This window comes from Marmota flaviventris, chromosome 1 (genome assembly GCF_047511675.1).
Source record: "Marmota flaviventris isolate mMarFla1 chromosome 1, mMarFla1.hap1, whole genome shotgun sequence".
NCBI classification, from domain to species: domain Eukaryota; kingdom Metazoa; phylum Chordata; class Mammalia; order Rodentia; family Sciuridae; genus Marmota; species Marmota flaviventris.
The window spans coordinates 144,488,669-144,508,777 of NC_092498.1; the positions used below are offsets into that span (position 1 = coordinate 144,488,669).

Consider the following 20,109-nt stretch of genomic DNA (forward strand, 5'->3'; position numbering starts at 1 on the left):
ACTGCGCAGCCCTTGGGCCGTGGCCCTGGACTCTAGAACTCGGGGCTCCCCCACTGCATACCAGGAGTTTGCCCACGGGCCTGCACCCACCTCAGGGAGCGCCAGGGCCTCTGGCCTTCTCAGGAAGCAACTGCTGCCCACTGCCCTATGCCCTTGGTCAAGAGGGACTCGCCACCTTTTTCCCAAATAAAAAAAAAAAGAAAAGAAAACAGGATTAAATATTTGAAGTATTTTCTGAGCAGCCACAGACTTGGCCATCCTTCTGCAGCCGGGACCAGGTGGTGACTGGCTGGTGGCAGGCCCCTTGGCAAGGCTGGGGCTTGGGGCCTGGGACGGCCACCGTGGGACCTCTGCCCTCTCCCCGACACAAACCACAAGCCACGAGGCAGCAGCCATATGTACAAAGCAGAGGCTTTTATTAATGCGCCAGGAATCCAGGGACACGGCGGGTCCCCAGGTAACAAGTCACCTGTACAAGACCCCGGCGCCGCCCTGCCGTCATACAAAATGATTGTCTGCGAGGTGGAGTAAGGCTGGGTGGGGAGAAGCAGGGGGCAGGAGGCGTCCTCCCCAAAGTGCCACCGCCTCACCAGGAAGGGTGCACAGGGCCACGCTACCCCTGCCAGGCTGTGACCTGGAGGGTAGCAAAGGCCACCTGGTCTCCTTCAGCTGTAACAGGTGAGGGAGGCATCTGAGCTAGAGGAGGTCCCAAGACACTCAGGGATCACATCTGGGGTGACAGCTGTCCCCTGCTTGGTGGGAGGGCTTGAGGGTCAGCTAGACAGGACCACAGGGAACCCTGTGGAGACAGCTGTCCCCAGTCCCCCCCTCCTGTCGGCACACCTTGCCCACCTGGTTCTGACTGAAGCCAGGGGCTCTGCCAGGCCAGGGCTGGGAATGGACCGGGCACCCCTGGAACAGGGCCGGCCTCCTGTTGGGGGCTCAGCCCCCGGGTAGAGGAAGGGACTAGAAGGGCCCTGGGTGCTCAGGTCAGGAACCCCTGTCCTCCTCTAGCAACTGCCCCCTCCCTGCTTCCAAAATGCCCGTTTGAATACACAAGGTAAAAGGCACCCGGTTGTGCAAATGAAGTCCCTTCTCTGGAGAGAAGGGTGTGGCCTGGGGCTCCACGTTGAGCTCCCGCATGGCCAGTGGCCCTCCAAAGACCAAGAGGCAACGTCAGCCTCCTGACAATCCCGGGATCGCGGCTTAAGGACTCAGTTTCCCCAAGGGCTTTAAGAGCGGACCCCCCCCCCCCAGGCCTGCAGAGGCTGCTGCAGGCCGCGGGGCCATGGGGATCAGGCTCCCTGGGATCAGGCTCCAGGGCCCTCTGTCCACCCCTTGCCCCCGGCCACAGGAAGCGTGGAGGTGGCTGGAGCCAGGTTGGCCCAGGACGCCAGGCTGGTGCCTGCTCCTGGCCGTCTATCCTCCCCTGTGTCTGCTGGCACCTGCCTGGACAGCTGGGCCAAAGCCCCCTCTGACCCCACTCTGCCACCACCACCAACACTGCCTTGCTCGGACACCCCGGGACGCCCATGGCTGAGTGTTTGCCTGGACTCCTGGCCAACCAAGGTCAGGCCAAGCCCACTCTGGCCTCAGCGCCCAAGGTGCGGTGGGGGCTGTGCTGGGGCTGCCACTGCTTGTCCCCATGATTGTCCCTGAGTGGCCTGCTCCAATCCAGCAGTGAGGATACACACACGTGTGAAGGGCCACTGCTGTCCCCGGCACAAGCTGCCACCCCAGTGGATCACAAGGAGAGGGAATGAGCTGAGAGGTCCCTCAGGAACCGGCCAGACCCTGGGCATCTCACCTGCCCCTCTTCCTGGTGGCCTGGATTCTGCACAAAGTCACTGTAGAAGGACATCCAGCGACAAGGTCTGGACCGCAGGGTGGGAGGGGCTCGGGGCAGCTCAGGGGGCAGGATCCCAGGCCAGCTAGTGCGTCTGCAGCGCCCATCTGGCTCCTGAGAGCTGCCCGTAGGCGTGACCTTGGTCCTCCTCACTCTCCCACAGGTCACAGGCGTGGCCCACAGGAGCATCTATGACACCATCTTTGACACTGCCAGGGGCACTTGGGTTCCTTCCTTCCTTAGTGGTTTTGTCCCTAGAGCCAGACACAGGTGCTGTGACAGGGCCACGGGGTCAGTGGGGACACTGGTGGGTGGGAGCCTGCCTGTGAGCCCAGCAGGGACATGGGGCGGGGGGGGCTGGCCTTGCGAGAGTGGCCTGGTTATCAGGCCAGGCTCAGGGGGTTCCGTAAAGGGGCTTCTGGAGCCCTCCACAGCGGCCGAACGCACTGGCCAAGGCCTCAACCGGCCACCCTGGGGTTCAGGAAGACGGGCCGGGCGTCAGCGGGTCCTCGGCTCTCCTCTCTGCAGGTGTGTGCGTCCATGTGAGGCGTCCATGTATGTGATGCGCGTCCCCACGTCATCTTGGTGCATGGTGGGAAGGTGATACTACGTGTTATTGCATAGAAGAGACGGTGTCCCCGCTGGGGCTAGGTGACGGTCTGGGAGCGCGGGCGGCCACCGGGGGGCTGCGGGGCAGTGGGGATGGTGACGCTGCCCAGATGCTTCTCCTGCTCCCGAGCGTGCTCCTCGTACCACTCCTAGGGAGAGACGGCGTGCTGAGGGCCACCCTCCCCGCCCGCCCTGCGCTGCCCCCGCCCCAGCTGGGGGATGGGGCAGATGTGCCTGCCCACCCCCTGGGCTGGACCCCTGCCCCACCCATGGGAGTCCTGGGGTACCACCCTCCCCCAGAGGTGGCAATGAGGTGGGTGCACAGAGGTGGGCACCCTGCTGGTGATGGAGGCCCACCAGTAACAGTGCCCACCCACGACAGGCATTCATGAAGGGATCCCCGGGGCCACCCCTGAGCTTGGCACAGTGGGTCCCCACCCGAGGAAGCCCAGGCTCCGAAGCTGTGTGGAGCTGGGGTCTAACCACCAGATGCTGCTGCCCCCCGAGAGGGCAGTGAACAGTTCGGAGGGGTCCACTTGCCCCCCCCCAGGCCTGTGTGGAGCAGTAGACTTCCAGGAACTGGGTATGTGGATGACGGCGTTAAAGATTGTCACCCCACATTTTTAAAAGAACCCGAACCACAGACTGGTGGGTGGGAGCCTGCCTGTGCGCCCAGCAGGGACATAGGGGGGGTGCTGGCCTTGTGAGGGTGGCCTGGTTATCAGGCCAGGCTCGGGGGGTTCCATAGAGGGGCTTCTGGAGCCCTCCACAGCGGCCGAACGCACTGGCCAAGGCCCTCAACTGGCCACCCTGGGGTACAGGAAGTACCCAGGTACCCAGGTCACCCCAGGTTCGTGCCTCTGCCGTGGCCTCAGCAGAAGGGGACAGAACTACAGACAGACAGAAGGGCAGCCTTCTCCCAGAGGGGATCCCACGTGCTCCTGAGCACTCGTCCCCACTGCTCTGTCCCCTGTCACAGGTGGGAATGGAACCCAGAGCTGGGCCCGACACTGTTTCCATGTCTCTGACCCTAAGCTCACTGGGCACTGCCCCTCCGCCCAGGAAGGCCAACTAGACTAAAGGGCATCGGTGTCAGGGCCCACGTGGCGCTTGGGTACTTAGCACAGTCACCAACATGGAAAGGTGGGAGACAGTGGGAAGGAAAGAACTGTAACTTATCTTTTCTCTTAAAAACAAAACAAAACAAAAACAATCGGCCAAACCCCGCAGCAGGCCATGCGCAGGGGGTCACTCCCACTAGGTGACGCTCGGCTGCAGGTGAAGGAAGGCGGCCCCTTCTCTGGGCAGCACATCCTCGTCCAAGTGGCCATGTCCCCAGCCCTCCCTGTCCCTCCTGCTGTGCATAGTTGAGGCTGCAGCTCCCGCTCAGAGTGACAGGTGCTGGAGACTCATCAGGGCAGTGGCACCCAGAACAGGCCAGACGGGTGTGGAGGCTGGGCCAGCCGTCCGTCCCGACACCTCAGGCACTGGCGGCCCCTCCAGGATGCCGCTGGGCAGGGTGGCCGTGGGCCCTACCTGGATCTCCTCCTGGTACATCTTCAGGCTCAGGTCGCTTTTGGTCCTCGATCTCCGTCCCAGGAACGTCAGGGAGTTTTGCTGGAGAAGGGCGAAGGCTGCTGGATGTGGTTGCAGGGCCCCCATGCCAAGGCATGGCCTCCTGCCACCCAAGAGTGCCACCGACACTTGCGGGGAGGGGAGCAGCCATGCTAACCCCACCCCTCACCTGGTACTTCTCCATCTGCGAGAGGGTCTCGAGCAGCCGGGTGACGTCGGAGGCGGCCCCGGGAGCCCCCCGGTAGAGCTCCAGCATGGCCACCAGCTCCTCTTTGGAGATCTCTTTCTCCAGGGTGATGCCACTGTCAACTGCAGAGAGGGGTGGCATGGAGCCTGCAGCTCTGCAGCCACCTCCCTGGGGCCCCCTGCGGGGTCCCATGTCACCCCCTCCAGCTGGCATCTGGGACCCCCTCCCTTCTGCTCTGGGTGTCAGCCTCCTGCAGACAGAGGCCTCGGGAGGGCCAGATTGTTCCCAGAGAGAGAGGGGACACGTGGGGACCGGTGCACAGGCAGCTCTGGTGGAGAAGCTGGAAATAAGGGGTCAGTATGAAGAAAGCTGGGCATCTGGGGGCACCACCTTCCCAAGGCCGGCGCCGGGGGAGCCCCGCTGGCCTCTGCCCAGTCGACTGCGTCCACAGCGCCTCAACCACAGTGGCACAAACTCGATGTTCAGAAACGTGGCGGAACTAACAGAGGAAACGGTTCCTACCACCTCCCCCGGCCAGGCCGAGACTGGGCTGTCCACTGTCCCTCTGGTTCCAGGCTCTGGGGGCCAGGCAGAGGGACGAGGGGTGTGGCTGCCACACCAGGCCCTGCTCTGTCCAACCTTAAAATGTGACATGCACGTCTTTAGTTTAAAATGAGGTTGTGAGCACTGTTCTGCTATCAGATGGTGGAAAATCAATACAAGGAGGAGACCTAGGCAGGAGGGTCCCGAGGGACGGACAACCATGGTCAGCCTGCCAAGGCTCAGACAGACAGACAGACAGGCAGAGGGGCAGCAGTGCCCGAGACGCGCCCCAACAGACCTTCCGAGCCCTGGTTCTGGCGGCTGTAGTTCATTCGGAAGACGAAGGCTTCCAGGATGAAGGCCACAATGATGGTCATCACCACCTGGCCAGGAGGGAGGGGGTGGGTCAGCGGCTGTGAGCACCCTGGGAGCCCAGTTAGGTGCTGTGGCCCAGGCGCGGGCAGGGCCTACCATGGTCACGATGTAGAAGGTCATGAAGTACAGGCGGCTCCAGTGGGAGGTCTGCGAGGTGATCCCTTCCTGTAGAGCAAGCGGGGAGTGGGTAGGGCGACTCCAGGCTGTCCCTGGCCCTACCCAGGACCAGGCCTCCCCACTCCACAGACCCGTCCTCATTTGCTTTTGCTTGTGGAGGACAGAGGAGAGGGTCCTCGCTCCCCTGGGTCTTAAACTTCCTTCCCACCATGGAAGCCTGGGGTGCGACCCGGGAAGGCCGGTGGCCCTGGGGTCTCTATCAGAAGAAGGGTGGGCTTGGGGAGCTCAGAGAGGGGGACGTGTGCCCAGCGCTTCCCTTCAGAGACAGCATCTCCCCACATGGCCCAGATCCCGCCTTGGCTTTCTGAACTGGGACCTCAGGCCACACGGCCCCTCGATACCCACGTGGGGAGACAGCCAGGCTCGGGCGGCATGGGGCTCGGGAGGGGGAGGCCGATGCCAGCCTGTGCCACGGCCCCCGCTGAGCCTGGCCAGCCTGACACGGGCCTCCAGGCCCTGCGTGGTGAGGGGCCCCGAGGACGGGGGAGCCCCGGCGCCGAGCCCTTACCATGATGATGTACCAGTTGTTGACAACCGTGAGCTCGAACAAGGTCACTGCAGAGGGAGGGGAAGGGGCATCTGATCAGAGCCCTCCTTCCAGACAGCTCAAGGCCACTCCCTCCCCTGGACACAGGCACCAAAGCCACAGAGTGGACACAGGCAAGCCTCCCTGGGCACCTGCTCCGTGGGGAGTCCTGCCATCTTGGCCTTTCCCCAAAGGGCACCCCCTTTGCCTCGACAGCCCGTGACAGCCCAGGGCTGGGGCAGGTCTTCCTGGGTGCAGACCTGCGCTGTCAGGAGGGGCCCCCTTCCCCACCCGGCAGGACCTCGTCCCTCCACCCCTGCCCCCATGGGGGGGACAGGACGGAGCTGGGGTAGGCCTCAGCCGGGGCAGCGTAGGACCCTGTCACAGCATTAATGTGGCTGGGTCCCTCTGCGGCTGGCACTGTGGCCTGCGCTCTAGCGCCAGCCTGCACCCTCCCAGCTGAGGCGTGAAGTCCTTTCCCCCAAACTGGGGAAGTTTCAGGCAAAGGAATAAAATCTGGTGGCCGAGGAGCCCTCGGCCTGGCCTGGACTCCAGCCCTCCAGCGGGGCCAGAAGGGACTCCACAGAATGGTGGCCAGTGGTTCAGGAGGGACAGCCGTGCCACCTCTGGGGCCTGCGGTGACAAAGGAGCCGCGCCTGGCTCACCGAAGCTGTTCAGGATATTGTCAAAGTTGTTGAGGTAGTAGTAGCCCTCCTCCACCACGGTGCTGTTGCCCTCTGTGCGGTTCAGCCAGCGGTAGGCGTCCGCCACCGTGCTGCTGCTGGGAAGCGGGAGCAGGCGGGTCAGGACACGCTGTCATTTCCGGACCAGCTTGTGTAGACGAGGCCCGGCCTGGCTCTGCTGTTGGCCGGGACTGGGTTTCCTCCCAGCCCTCTCTGGCCCCTGACCCTGCTGGCTCTGCCCCCAGCTGCCTTCACCAGGCCTCTCACAGCTCCAAGGCCACCTCTGCATGTGCCCAGCCAGAGGGTGGCTCCAAGGCGGCACCTTGCTCCGGGCTCCCAGAGCTTCACCCCTGTGAGGAGGCCGACTTCCCGTTCCCCACTCGTCCTTCGTGGCCCTTCTGTTAAGTTCCACGTGGACACTCTGGAAAGTCAGCTTGGGCCACGGGGGCTTTTCAGAAGGCAGGGACCTGAGCCTCTGGCCAGTGGTGCCACCTGGCCACACAGCTGGGTCATGCCCTTGAAAAAGCTCCTCTGCTGTAAGGCCTGCGCCTGGCCAGCACAGTCTCCGGCCACAAGCTCAGCTCAACAATGTCCACGTTACTTTATTAGCGCTTAGAGAGGCCACACTGACCCACCTAAAAGAGGACACTGAACTGAAAGGTGACGGCAGCGCCTGCGGCCCTGTGAGCTGGCTCAGAAGGAGCAGGGCAGGGCGGTCACCGGTCTCCCTCCCACTCCATCTTGAGCCTCGCAGTCTTCCTGCCATGTGTCCATCTGTCCCATCCTAACAGGCTGCCCCTAGGTCCCTGGCCACTCCTGGAAGGAAGTGACTCGAGCCACTGTGGTCTGGGGAAGGGCAGCTGCAGGCAGCACAGCTCCTGAGCCCTGCTGGGGCCCGGGGGACTTGCTCCGATCCCCTCACCCGAGTTGACCCCGTCCAGAGCCCCCCTGCGGCGCCGGGCTCCCTGAGCACCGAGAGCCACACAGAACCACCCCAGGCCTGCAGGTGCCGTGGCTTGACAGGGACCTGGAGGCCGGGCCAGTGCAGTCCCAGCTGAGGCCGAGGCGCAGGCGGCAGGCCTGGGGGGTGCAGCGGCTGACTCACTTGCAGCAGTTGGGGTACAGCAGGCCGCAGAAGAACTCCATGCCCACGATGGCAAAGGCGTAGTAGAAGGTGAGCAGGGTGAGGCCGAGGCTGGGGGCGCAAAAGCACAGGTGACGGGGGGCCAGGCGGGGCCGGCTCCTGCGGTGCCTGGCCTCCTGGGACCCTGAGCTGACTGCAGGAGAGGCATGCCCCTAGCCAGGCTAGCGACTGGACCGACTGGACCGACTGGACCGTGCCTGCAGGGGAGGGGCCTGCGGCTCCCGCATGGGGTAGGATGGCTCAGTGCAGGACTCTAGGGACAGGCGCCCCTTGGCCAGAGACTCGCCCTTACCTGTGAAGGCAGGTCACAGGTGCCCTTACCTGTGGACGCAGACACGGGGGTAAGTGAGTTGGCAGCTCCCCGCCCCCCTACTAGATACTCAAGACAGGTCAGTAGAGGAGAGCGGTGCCGGGGACCTGTGTGGTCAGATCGGCCTCCTTCGAGACCCTCGACCCTCGAGTTCCAGTCTTTCCTGGGCCTCCTTGCCCCACTACCACCCAACTCCCGGCCCCCACGGGGCACGAGCCTCCTGGTGCCTGGACCTGCGGGCCAGGAGGAAGGGCAGTACCTGGCCATCCGGGGCAGCAGCTCAAACATGGTGTCCAGCACGTTGCGGTATCGCGTCTTCAGCTTAAACAACCTGGGCAACGGCAGAGCTCCGTCAGGCATAGAGGCAGGACGCGCCCAGGTGGGGGTGCAGGGCCTCATGACGCATGCAGCTGAACGGGGCCCCAGAGTGGACGGGACGCTGCCCCTGGGGTGGAGCAGTGCCACGTCTCCTAGGGCATCACGGGGGAGGAGGCAGCAGCCACCATCCACCAGTTTACAAATGAAGCAGGTGGCCTGTGGGCAAAGCCCTGCTGTGGAGGAGGGGACAGACACCAGGCCCACAGAGGGGCTCATCAACAGAGGGTGGCAGCCTGAGAGGAGGGACATGCAGGCCCAGCCTTGGACACCGCAGCAGCAGGCTCTGCCTCCATGGTAGGCCCCGGCCGCCTGCCTCCCTCCCTCCAGGAAGGACGTGGGGCTGCAGGTGGGCAGGCGGGGAGGAGTCCCCACTTCTGAGGGGCCCAGAGAGGCAGATGCTGTGGGTGGAGGGGACCCCATGGGGAAGACAAGTCCCCTCCCAGAGGCGGGCCAGGGAAGCATCCGGCGCCCTGCGTGTCCCTGCTGAGCCAGTCTGACTGACGACTCTGGGCATGTGGTATGGGTGGTGGCCGAGCTCCCATGAGCCAGGATCTGGGGCGCTCACATGGCCAGGAACACGGGCAGCGTCCCGTCCACTCTGGGGTCCCATCTAGCTGCATGCGTCATGTGCCCCAGGGGAAGGCAGTGGCCCTGCTCAGGCTGTGTCTGTAGGGCTGTGACATCTGCAGACTCCAGCCCCAGGTCTCGGGCTCATTCTGGGTCCCTCCACTTCCCCAGAGTTCACCCTCCCTCTGTCCCCAGCCCCTGTCACCTTAGCAGCTGGAGGGGACGCAGGACCACTATGAAATAGAAGGGTTCCATGTTGAGGGCCAGAGCTAGCAGTCCCAGGAGGGCGAAGGCCGTGACAGAGAAGTCGAACCTGGTCCAGGAGAGAAGCAGGGGCTGCCAGTGGCCCGGGGACCGGGGACCCTCCTCCATCCACTCTCAGTCTCTAAAAGCCGGGCCCAGCAGGGCGAAGGCAGGCCACAAGGGGCCACGTCCAGCCAGGCCCAGGGAGCACCCTCCTGCTGTCTTATGGTCACTGAGGTCCAGCGGGCCAGGCCTGTCAGTGCAGGTCCAGGGATCAGGCCTCACACGAGCTCTGGGGGACAAACACCTGGGGGCTCTGCAGTGGTCTAATGACACAGAGCAGCAGGCACGGCCTCTGCTGTGCCCAGGACCTCTGTCACACTGGGGCCTGTCCATCCCAAGAGACCTTGTGAGGGAGAGAAGGGGACTCCGGCGAGACCCCCACCAGAGTGGGACACTGGCCCTTCCCTCAGACACACATACACACAATCTCCTGGACTTTCTGGTACTTTCTCTGAGTGCTGGGGATGGAACCTGGTGATTCCTTCCTGCTAGGGGAGCGCCCAACCGCTGAGCTGGTCCCCGCCTTTCTCCTTCCCCTGGGAGTGGTCTTCCAGGTGGCCCACGGGTGGCCCACGCTGGTCTTGAGCCTCTGGGCTCGACCTCCCTCCCGCCTCGACCTCCCAAGCTCTGAGGCTGCAGTGCCCCCGCTACCCTCCCGTCCTGGATTCCTCTGGTAGACTGGCTTGACTCTACCTAAAACACCACACGTCACAGGTGAGTGGCCTTCAGTGGGAGGGGAGGGACGCCTGAGCTCAAGGAGGGCAGGGTGGGGCCCTCGCTGTGGGCACTTGGTTTCAGGAAAGGAGGACAAGACTCCAGAGGGGCCTACGGGACCTCAGGGCCACTTCCTGGAGGGGGGCTGGTGACGAGGGGCTTCTGACAGGAGCCGGGCCCTGGGCGGCCCTGGGCTGTGCAGAGCTGCTCCAGGGAGACAGGCCTACTGCCCTCAGCCTTCCCCCCGGGTCCCAGGGGGGACAGGATGGCAAGGGGACTCGATGGCAGGGAGAGGACACGATGGCAGGGCACAAGGGAGGACATGATGGCAGGTCACGGGGAGGGGACACAATGGCGGGGCACAGGGGGGACAGGACACAATGGAGGGGCACAGCGGGGACAGGATGGCAGGGCCCAAGTAGGGGACAGGATGGTGGGGCGCAGGAAGGACAGGATGGTGGGGTGCAGGGAGGGGACACGATGGGGGGGTGCAGGGAGGGGACAGGATGGCGGGGCACAGCGGAGACTCCGGGCTGGCAAGAGTGGCCCACTCACAGGTTCCAGCCTGAGGACAGGTACTCCACGGGGCCCAGGCCAGCGACTTTCAGGAATAGCTCCACCCCGTAGACTGTGGACAAGGCAGCGGTCAGCATCCCGCGCCCCCCCCCCCCCCGCCCACTCGGCTCAGGCGTGTCCTTGGGGATCCTAAGGCCACAGGGCCTGGCCCAGATGGGGGCTGATGGGGCTGCCCCGTCCTCTTTGGGGATGGCCCAGAACCCAGGCATTTGCTGACACGCTCCCTGGGCACCTCCCATGCCAGGCGAGGTGTGGGCACCAGTGGGTGACGCTGGGCCACGCCTGCTGGCCGGGCCTGGGGTCTGGGCAGTGAAGGGGACAGCATGGTGTCAGGGAAGTCCCTGATGGGACAAGGAGGCCAGGCAGAGAGAGGGGCGAGGAGCTCACACAGAAGGAGCCTGGGCACAGGCCGAGGAAGGTGTGGGTGTGGACAGGTCGCGAGTCTCCACGCGTGTGAGCAAGGACAGCGAGAGTGGCAAGGGGCAGGCTTGCCAGGCCTGGTGAGCTGGAGGCCACTGTGCTGGGGGTGGTCAAACCTGGGCCCTGGACCTGCCCCGAGGGCGAGGAGAGACCCGGAGGAGGGACAGGGCTAGGCTTCCGCCCCCCTCCCCGAGGGTCCCTGTTTGGGGAAGCCAAGGTCCCTGGCCACAAGGCTCCGGGAACTTACTGGTGAGAAAGACCAGGTAACTCCAGGGTACGCGCTTGGAGAAGAAGTTCCCGCCTGAAAGACAGAGGAGCCCGCTCAGGGTGAGCGGCCAGCAGGGAGGGGGCACCCCAGCCTCAACTCACCTTTCAGCATAAATGTCTCCACGAGGATCCACATCCCGTTGACTGCTACCACCAAGTCTGAAATAGGCCACAAGGGGACAGAAAGGACAGGGGGCTTGGGACCCTGCAGTGGCAGCTGCGTCCCTGGTTGACTCCTGGAGAGCTCTGGGTCCAACAGAGAACAGGGCCACCCCACCCACTGAGGGGGAGCTCCCTCCTGCTCAGGGATCTCACTGTGGAGCCCAGTCAGTAGGGCTCCACTCGGGGACAGCCAGGAGTGCCACAAAGCCCCCTCTACGTCACCGCCAGGACACCAGGAGACGTCTGGACTATGCCCCGTTGGTGTGAATGCAGGGCACATGCAGGGGGCTGAGGATGGAAAACCGTCCCCTGGGGCGTCTGTGAAGGACTCCGTGAGCTACTTGGCAGAGGTGCAGAGCACCGAGCCCCTCACCCAGCAGGCCCTCGGCCAGGGATCCCCCAAAAAGGCACTCGCCAAAACCCAAAAGGAAGAATACAGCCAGCGGCTCCCGGCAGTGCCACTTAAATGGTCACGCAGGCGCTGGATGAAAGATCACTGCTGGGCATAAGGCAGCCTGCGACTGGGGTGAGGAGGGAGCCGGTGGGGCCTCTAGGACAGGTTCACTGAGAAAGAAAGTGTCCAGTGTGCCGCTGTCGGCTTCAGACGGGGAGAGACACCTTACAGGGTTTAAAAATCAGGAAGAAAAACCATAATGAAAGTCACCCACGGGGGAGATGACAGGGAAAGTCTCAACTTCCTGAGTGTGTGTGTTTTGCAGATCTGACTCGGAACCATATAAATAGTCTACATAATCAGAAGCAATCCCCCAAAATCAAAAACAAGATGAAACAAAGGAAGACAAACGCGTATCCACCCAGAGGAGGCACCAGTGAGCCAAACAGTGGCCGAGTAGCCCAGAGGGATGCGGCTAGTCCCCACACCCCTGGGACTGTGCTGGGACTGATTGACTATGCCAGTGGTGTCGGGCACCTGTGCGTCAAGACCGGGGGTCCGGTCGTGTCAGATTGCTGGAGTGAGGCGGGCACCCCGCAGTCCTGAACACTGAGTATCAGGATGAACACGCAACAGTCGTTATTTACTGTTCTGTTTATTTACCTATTCATTTTGGTACTAGGGATTGAGCCCAGGGGCACTTAAACCACTGAGCCACATCCCCAGCCCTTTTTTAAACTTTATTTATATAGAGACAGGGTCTCATTGAGTTGCTCAGGGCCTTGCTAAGTTGCTGAGCCTGGCTTTGAACTTGAGATCCTCCTGCCTCAGCCTCCCAAGCCACTGGGATTACAGGTGTGCACCACCATGCTCCACACAGTTATCTTTTAAAAGGTAATATGCTGGGCTGGGGCTGGGGCTCAGTGGTAGAGGTCTTGCCTCACACGTGCAAAGCCCTGGGTTCGATCCTCAGCACCACAGAAAAATAAATAAATAAATGAATAAATAAAAAAGTATTGTATCCACCTACAACTAAAAAATAAATATATTTTTAAAAAGGTATAAATGCTAGCCACTTCCATGGAAAAGCCTAGTAACCGTCACCAATCCCAAGCCAGGAGCACCCCCAGCACGTCTGACTGTGGTCTCTAAACACGACTTCCTGCTAAAGGGACCGAAGCTCCTTGCAAAGACTGAATCTGCTTGAGCCTGTAGTCTGGTTCTGTCCAAGAGAATCTTCCGTGGTGATGGAGATATTCTTATCTGTACAGTTTGGTCACTGTTTGAGGCTACTGAGCACTTGAAATGCTAGGGGTAACTGAGTTTTTATTTTAAATTAGCTTAGAAGTTACTAGCAGAGTCTTGGTATCCAAATGACAGGAAATACGCACCAGGGGAGCATGCAAAACCAAGAGAAAGGACTAACAGCCCCATTTCCTCAACTGAACACTGCAAGAGGGAGAAAAGAAGAACAGGGCTTGGTGGCACATGGCTGTCATCCCAAAGGCTCGGGAGGCTGAGGCAGGAGGATCTCGAGTTCAAAGCCAGCCTCAGCAAAAGTGAGGCACTAAGCAACTCAGTGAGACCCTGTCTCTAAATAAAATACAAAATAAGGCTGAGTGCAATCCCTGGTACCCCCCCGCCCCAACAAAGAGGGAGAAAGGGATGGGATTCTGCAGATTCAAACAGCCTGAGGAGAAACAGCAACCTGTTCTGGAACGTGTCTGAACACATCCTGATCTAATCGGATGAGGAGCTGGAGTGAGGGTCCAGACCACCAGGAAGGCCTGGCCTGCGGTGACATCTGCCGTCCCGGGTGCTGGCACACAGAAGCGCCGGCATGGTCTTCCTCCCTCCATTATTGACTGACTGACTTAGCGCCAGGGAGGGAACCTGGGGCCTCACACACGCTGTCCACTGAGCTACACCTGCTGACCAGGCTGGGCATCTTCTACAGTCAGACGCACAACTGTTTCCCCTCTACCGTGCAGGACAGCAAAGGCTCAGGAGGGAAGGGCCCGGAGCAGGGACAGGCCACACTTACACATGAAATACTGGAAGGCCTTGGACTTCACCAGGATGTTGATTCCTGTTTGGAGAGGAAACATTCAAATGAAATCCTCACCTGAAGGACACCGTCTCCAGCCACACACTTCATGGACAGGTCAACCAGGACATGGATGCCAGGGGCTGCAGAAGGAGGGCCTGCCTGAGGGAGCCTGTGCTTCTGCTTGGACCCCAAGGGGACGCACCTGGAGCCCACAGAGCACAGCCAAGCTGTGTCCACTGTGGGACTTCCGCTGCTGCTCCTCAGCCCAGCCTACCTGTCCACCCACCCATTCAGCTAACGGTCATCCATGGGGCAGAGAAAACCCGTGCCCAGCGAGGGCCCGGCTGTGGGAAGCATCCCGGCTGTGGGAAGCATCCCGGTGTGCACGCGGCAGCTCAGCCTTATTCCTAAGAGCCCAGACCTAGGCTTAGGCTGTGACACAAGAAAGTCCTTGTGGGCCAACCACACACCTATGCAGAACTACCAAGATTCAAAGTCCTCTATTGTTGTAAACACACCAAAAAATATCAGAAAGGCCCAGGTCAGAGAGCCGAGTGGCCATCTTGGGGTGGATAAATTTCACTTTCTTCCAATGAGCTGACTTTCTAGATTTTCTTCAATGAATACTATTGCTTTGGTCTAAGTGAGGAAGCATCCAGAAGGTCCCGCTGCTGTTGTGCCACGCACACTGGGCTCTTGCTCTGCACCAGGCCACCTCCACGAATGTCTGCCTGTGGCCTCCGAGACCCCCGCCTGCCCCAGCTGTGGGTCACCCTCAGGTGGACCTCACCTTTGAAGATGAGGAATGCGGTCCTGGGAAGCTCATCGAACCAGTGCTCTCGGTTTCTCTTGACCTGCGGGGCAGTGGGCGCAGGAGTCAGGCCAGGGCGTGGCCCCTCCTCCCTGCCAGCGCAGCTGACCCAGAACAGCTGAGTGACAGCAGCACGGGCAGCCATGGGGCACCTGGAGTGCATGGGGCTCCTGCCCGACTTTCCCCTGGTCCTGGACTATCTCCAGGGGGGACTTGCTCCCACAGGTGAGCCAGGCACCTGGGAAGCTGGGCTAACTCACCTGACGTCACAGAAACTGAATGCGCTTAACCACAACCCTGCGTCACCACACGGGGGCTGACGTGGGGGCCGGGCCCTGCTCTGCAAGGTGCCAGGGCTGCACCTCTGAGGCCTCCGTCCCCGCTCCCACTGGGCGCCCACCTGCCCGCCCCTCGCCCTCTCCCGGGTACTCGCCTTCCACTTGAGGGCAGCGACTTCATAGATGTCATAGAAGTCCTTCAGGCTATCAGAGCAAAAGGAGGAGGCACACGCTAGCACCACCCCGAGCCCCAGCTCCCGCACTCACAGGGAGCAAGGGACAGCTCGTGAGTCCCAGCATGTCCTCTGATCTCCTGTCCCAGGGGACTTGGGTCACCCAATCAACCAGCCATGCTGACTGATCCCCATGGTCCACACTGAAGCTGACAGTCTCCACGCCCGAGAGCAGCCACAGAACACCGCGATTTCGAGATGGACGCTTAGCGTCCTCCAGCAGAGGCCCCAGGGGAAAGGCTGGACTGAGCACACCCCAGTAGGAGGCTGCTTCGGAGCCTCAGCAACAGCCCGGAGACCCTTCTGCCCACCGAGTCCTTGGCTCAGTTCTCTGCACTGTGCCGGGCGCATGTGTGTGCGCATGTCCACCCCCTCCACCCACTGGACGACCCCTGCCCTGGGCTCCAGTGCCACCGGCTGGGCCAGGGCAGACGTTCCTTTTTCATCCAGCCTGCTTGGCAGTTGGACCTCTGTGACTCACAGAGGGATCCCGACACATACCACCCACCCGTAGAAGCTCAGGGACAAACGGAAATCTAATGAGCCTCTGCCACCTGCTCCCACTGCTCTGGCGCCCCAGCTCCTGGGGTGAACACCATGTCTGGCTGCGCTGCCCCCACTGGCACCGGCTCTCACCTGAGCAGAGGTGAGTCGCTCTGATTCAGGGCCTTGAAAGTCAGAAAGCGCTCCCGGGCGCTCATCCGGGGCTTGTAGAAGCGCATTAGGCCTTCGAACTGCCTGTAGGAGATGCCCGCGGGCCTCTGGGGGGCGGAGGACAGGAGGTGGATCGGGGATCCAGCCCAGACTGTTCCCCACCCAGGGCAGCCAGGCTAGACGCCAGCACACGTCCCAGGCCCTGCTCCTTCTCCCTGGCAGGACTCTGGTCTGCGAAGTCTCTGGCCCCACAGGCTCAGGGGCTGCTCCGGGCAGGGGCAAAGCAAGGCCCACCCCTGCCCGCGCCCCTACCCGCTGGCTGACGAGGAGACGGTAGGCGTGCTGGATGGCGGTCCTCCTGTGCAGCAGCAGAGACTTGAACTTGCGCTTCTCGATGTCACTGAAGGTGTCGAACACCACGGCCAGGAGCTGCGGGGGAGGCAGAGCCTGACTGTGCGCCCTGCAGGGCCGGACCGGCAGGAAGGCGTCACCAGTCAGCCGAGGGGACTGGAGACCCCTGCATGCACCCCAGGATACAGGACTCTGGTGGCTCTCCACAGGAGCCATTCACTGCCACCTGTCCCTGGCTGGGCCAGGGACAAGCGAGGGGACAAGGAAGCAGCAAGAGGGGCAGGAAGAGACATCATGGCGGTGTTCTTCCTCCTGCTCCCAGTACTTGTGCGTCAGGGCTTCATGGGTGGCACAGAAATAAGGGGAGGAGGAGGCCGTGCTCCACGAAGCAGCCTCAGGGATGCCTGGTACCCTCAGCTCAAGGACACCAGCTGCATTACTAGAGGGCAGGGGGCGGGAGGGGGAATGTGACAGAATCCCTTTCTGGAACACCCCATCTTTCACAGGCGTTTTGAGGGTGCTCTCCTGCCCTTCCAACCTTCACATCGGCCCCCCATTTACTCTGTGCAGGTCACAATGAACGACTCTTCCCTAGCTGGGCCACGCAGCCAATATTTCAGGCTATGAAGGCCAGGTGGCTGGCCGCCACTCCCAGCTGGCCACACCAGTTGTTCTGTGAAACCAGCCACAGAAATGAGCCAGCCGGTGGGCGTGGCCATGTGACAATGGAACTTTACGACCTGGCGTGGGCCAAGTCGCTAACCCTTGCCCCAGACTGTTGCGCCCACGACATTATATAATTTTTGGTTTTCACCCACGGTCCCTGCCCCGACTGCCTCCCAAAGCCAGCCACAGGAGGGAGAGGTCCTCCTCCCCGAGGTGGTCACAGGAAGCCAAGCTCCCGTCCAACAGACCACGGCCCCTCGCCTTTCCACAGGCAGCTGTCCTGTGGCCTGGAGGAGAGGCCGCCCCAGAGAGGCCGAGTCGGGCGGCAGGGCAGGAGACAGTGAGGGCGTGGAGGCTCCGACAGCCTCCCTGGGCCTCCACCCTGCGTGGCTGCACTTATGTCCCTGAGTTCTGGAGTACCTCCAGGTGGACGGGGTCAGTGCAGTCAGGTTACAGGCCACCAGGTGGCCTCAGATGGCTTACTGGTGGAGAGAAGGCTCCTCCCTGGAGAGGTCCCAGGAGCCTCCGTGACTGTGGTGTGAGTGAGGGGACAAGCCCTTGTTTTTCCCAACAGACAGTTCTAAATAAGTCACAGGGTAGGGCTCACGCAAGGGGGTGGGAGATCACTGTCTTTCTTTTAAAATTGGTCATAAAAAGAAAGTATCTTCTTTTTTTTGAAACTAGAAATGTCTAGATTTCACAAGTCTGCCCAGAGAAAGCGTCTTCCATGTCCATCTGAGCCGGACTCCGTGACAGTGTAAAGTGCTTTCTGGAAATTGACCAATAAGCCTAACAGGCTGGGGGCAGCTCACTGGGGAATAGCACTGGCCAGCACCCGGTCCCAGGCTCACCTTCAGGGACAAAAAGCCTCCTGCCAGCTCTGGCGCTGATGCGTGGTCTCACCCAGCGCTGGCAGGGATCTGGAGGACAGCCTTGTGGCCAGCCTCTCTCAGCAGGCACCCCCAGAGCCCTCAAGTGCTCAGGGTGCACGTCTCCTGAGTGGAGGGTGCTCCAGCCAGATCCTGGGGTTCCTGATGAGCGGGGCACAGGCACACAGTGCTCCTGGCCTGTGGGCACAGGGTGAGGGTGGCTGGGCAGGGCCCCAGGGTCGGCCCACAGGGCCACGCTGGGCTGTGGCTGGGGCTCACTCCTCTATTGGTCTCACACTTGCAGTTTCTGCATCTGTCGCAGTCACAACAGCCCCTGGCGGGGGGTGGGGGGGTGGGGGTGAGGTGCTCCACCCTCAGGTCTGAAGTACCCTGCAGCCTGGCTGGGCAGGGTGGACGCCAGTCTCCAGGGTCACTCTGCCTGTGCTTCAAGAATGACAAGATCCCTGAGCAGCCCTGGCCTGAAAGCCGGCACCGTCGGCAGCAGCACTGACCCCAAGAGGATGCCACCAACAGGGGGACCTGACACAGTCCCCAAACATCACACCTGCCAGGAGCCTGGGCCCCACCCGTGGCCCGCCCAGCCTCTTACCAGGTTCATGATGAAGTACAGCTCGATGGACAGGTACACGATGAAGAAGGCGCAGGACCAGGGACTCCGGGCGTAGGCAGGCATCATCACATCTGGGAAACTGACGCGCACAGGGTCAGTCGCGGGGCCTCCAGGGACATGGCTGGCGCAGGACAGTTCCCTGCGCAGCCCACGCTGGGCCCCGAGGCTGAGCCCCGAGTGGAGCATGGCGGCCGAGGTGTGCAGTGCCCTTGGCTGGGCCCACGGAGGATGGAGGGGAGGGCGCCTGGACTCACTTGGCCGTGGTCAGGAGGACGAACAGGCTGACGATGCTGTCCTCCAGCGTGTGGAAGTACTGCGGGAGGTGCAGGGACACATGAGGGCACACTATGGCCAGGCCACCTGCAGCGCCTGCCCTGCTCACCTGCTCCCCTCCCCTTGAGGAGCCCCTGGGAGGGCCGAGCATGGAGGCACCCTCTGGCAGGGGCAGGCCACCAACTTCGGGGGACATGTCTGGGCAAGGAGCCTGGTCCCTGCACTGCTCTGCCAGTGTCCTGGCATTCCAGGCCTGGTCTTGGATGCCCTCCTCAAGGGACAGGAGGGACTGCCTCGGCCCTGAGGTGACCAAGAGCTCAGGTCTGTGGCTCTCAGGGGCCAGGAGCCAGGCAGAGTGTCCCTTCCCAACCTGCCTCACGCTCACTCCAGCCCCCTTGAGGGACAGCCACAGGAAGAGACCGCGGCCTCGGCTGCTTACCGGGTCAGCAGGGTTGGAGGAGAACAAGTAGAAACCTGGAGGGTGGCAGAGGAAGACCAGAGGTGTGAGAGCGGGAGTCCCAGGGCCAGGAAACTGAATGTCACACACGTGGCGGCCGCTCTAGGCCCCAGGCGTGGAGGGGGCTATGGGCCCAAGAGGTCATGCTGTTTGAAGGAGCTGGTGCACCGTGCTCTGGGGGCCCACTGCCCCCGGAAATGTGCCCAGGATGGACGGCCTTTCTTTAGAATGGCTGCGGACCTGTATTTTGCGGAGTCTGGGTCTAAAGAGCCGCCCCAGCTCTGCAGACCAACAAAGCCCATCTGGAGGCTGGATCTGGAGCCCTGGTCTGGAGGACAGAGTGGCCAAGCCAAGTCCCAAAGGGGTCCGGCTGCTCCCCTGAGCCAGGATCCTGGGGAGGGGCACCCTTCCTGTCCCAGGATGAGCTGTCCCAAGTCCTTGGAATCCTGAGTGAGAAAAGGGGGACTCTCCACCCTCAGATGCAATCTGTCCCCCGAGAAGCACAATGTGATTCACCCAGGGCAGGTGGGAGGAGTGGGAGGACACGGTTCAGGACTGGGTGGTCATGAGGGCTCCTTGGTTCTGGGGCTGTCACCACCCAGGGGTCTCTGGAGACATGCCTCTGTGGCATGCTAGAACCCACCATGAGCCTGGGCCAGGATGCCAGGTCACACTGCCTGTCTAAAGAGCCCAGACTTCTTCCAGGTGACAAAGGCCAGCCCCGGGGGGCCTCCTGTGAGGCTGGATCCTGAGCCAAAGGCGCAGGCACATGCTGCAAGGGAACCAGGGCACCTGCGCTGGGCAGCACCAAACCACGCGCTGCAGCGGGTCTGAATGTGGCCAGTGTCCACAGCAGCAGACCAGGGGCACGCCCACTGTACTCAGGGCAGCGTCGAGGAGCTACGTCTGCACGTATCAAAAGGCATAAGCCCAAAGGGCACAAGAGAGCAACCTGCCACCCGGGCTGCAGTGCCCACCTGGGGTTCTCAGCCACGTGGGAGGCCCAGGCAGGAGGGTAAGAGGTACGATTGACCAGCCTGGGCAACTCAGTGAAACCTTGTCTCAAAATAAAAAAGC

At 62.1% G+C, this 20,109-nt stretch overlaps 1 protein-coding gene across 4 annotated transcripts in view; it reads right to left on the reverse strand.

Annotated features, from left to right (window-relative positions):
- Positions 1-399: 399 nt before the first annotated feature.
- Positions 400-20,109, reverse strand: part of Tpcn1 (two pore segment channel 1) — a 50,632-nt gene continuing 30,922 nt past the window's right edge. For 3 of the 4 annotated variants that reach the window (XM_027923400.2, XM_027923401.2, XM_027923402.2), the window contains exons 8-28: positions 19,015-19,049; positions 18,557-18,615; positions 18,282-18,381; positions 16,098-16,214; positions 15,768-15,892; positions 15,054-15,102; positions 14,600-14,663; positions 13,804-13,848; positions 11,306-11,362; positions 11,184-11,237; positions 10,496-10,568; positions 9,126-9,233; positions 8,235-8,306; positions 7,627-7,716; positions 6,504-6,619; positions 5,821-5,867; positions 5,232-5,300; positions 5,059-5,143; positions 4,200-4,339; positions 3,992-4,072; positions 400-2,604 (exon numbers count right to left, since the gene is read on the reverse strand). In XM_027923400.2, coding sequence (XP_027779201.2) covers positions 2,494-2,604; positions 3,992-4,072; positions 4,200-4,339; positions 5,059-5,143; positions 5,232-5,300; positions 5,821-5,867; positions 6,504-6,619; positions 7,627-7,716; positions 8,235-8,306; positions 9,126-9,233; positions 10,496-10,568; positions 11,184-11,237; positions 11,306-11,362; positions 13,804-13,848; positions 14,600-14,663; positions 15,054-15,102; positions 15,768-15,892; positions 16,098-16,214; positions 18,282-18,381; positions 18,557-18,615; positions 19,015-19,049 — 1,697 coding nt within the window. In that variant the 3' untranslated portion in view covers positions 400-2,493. The remainder of the gene's footprint in view (positions 2,605-3,991; positions 4,073-4,199; positions 4,340-5,058; positions 5,144-5,231; positions 5,301-5,820; positions 5,868-6,503; positions 6,620-7,626; positions 7,717-8,234; positions 8,307-9,125; positions 9,234-10,495; positions 10,569-11,183; positions 11,238-11,305; positions 11,363-13,803; positions 13,849-14,599; positions 14,664-15,053; positions 15,103-15,767; positions 15,893-16,097; positions 16,215-18,281; positions 18,382-18,556; positions 18,616-19,014; positions 19,050-20,109) is intronic. The other variant, XM_027923403.2, reaches the window with a different exon arrangement.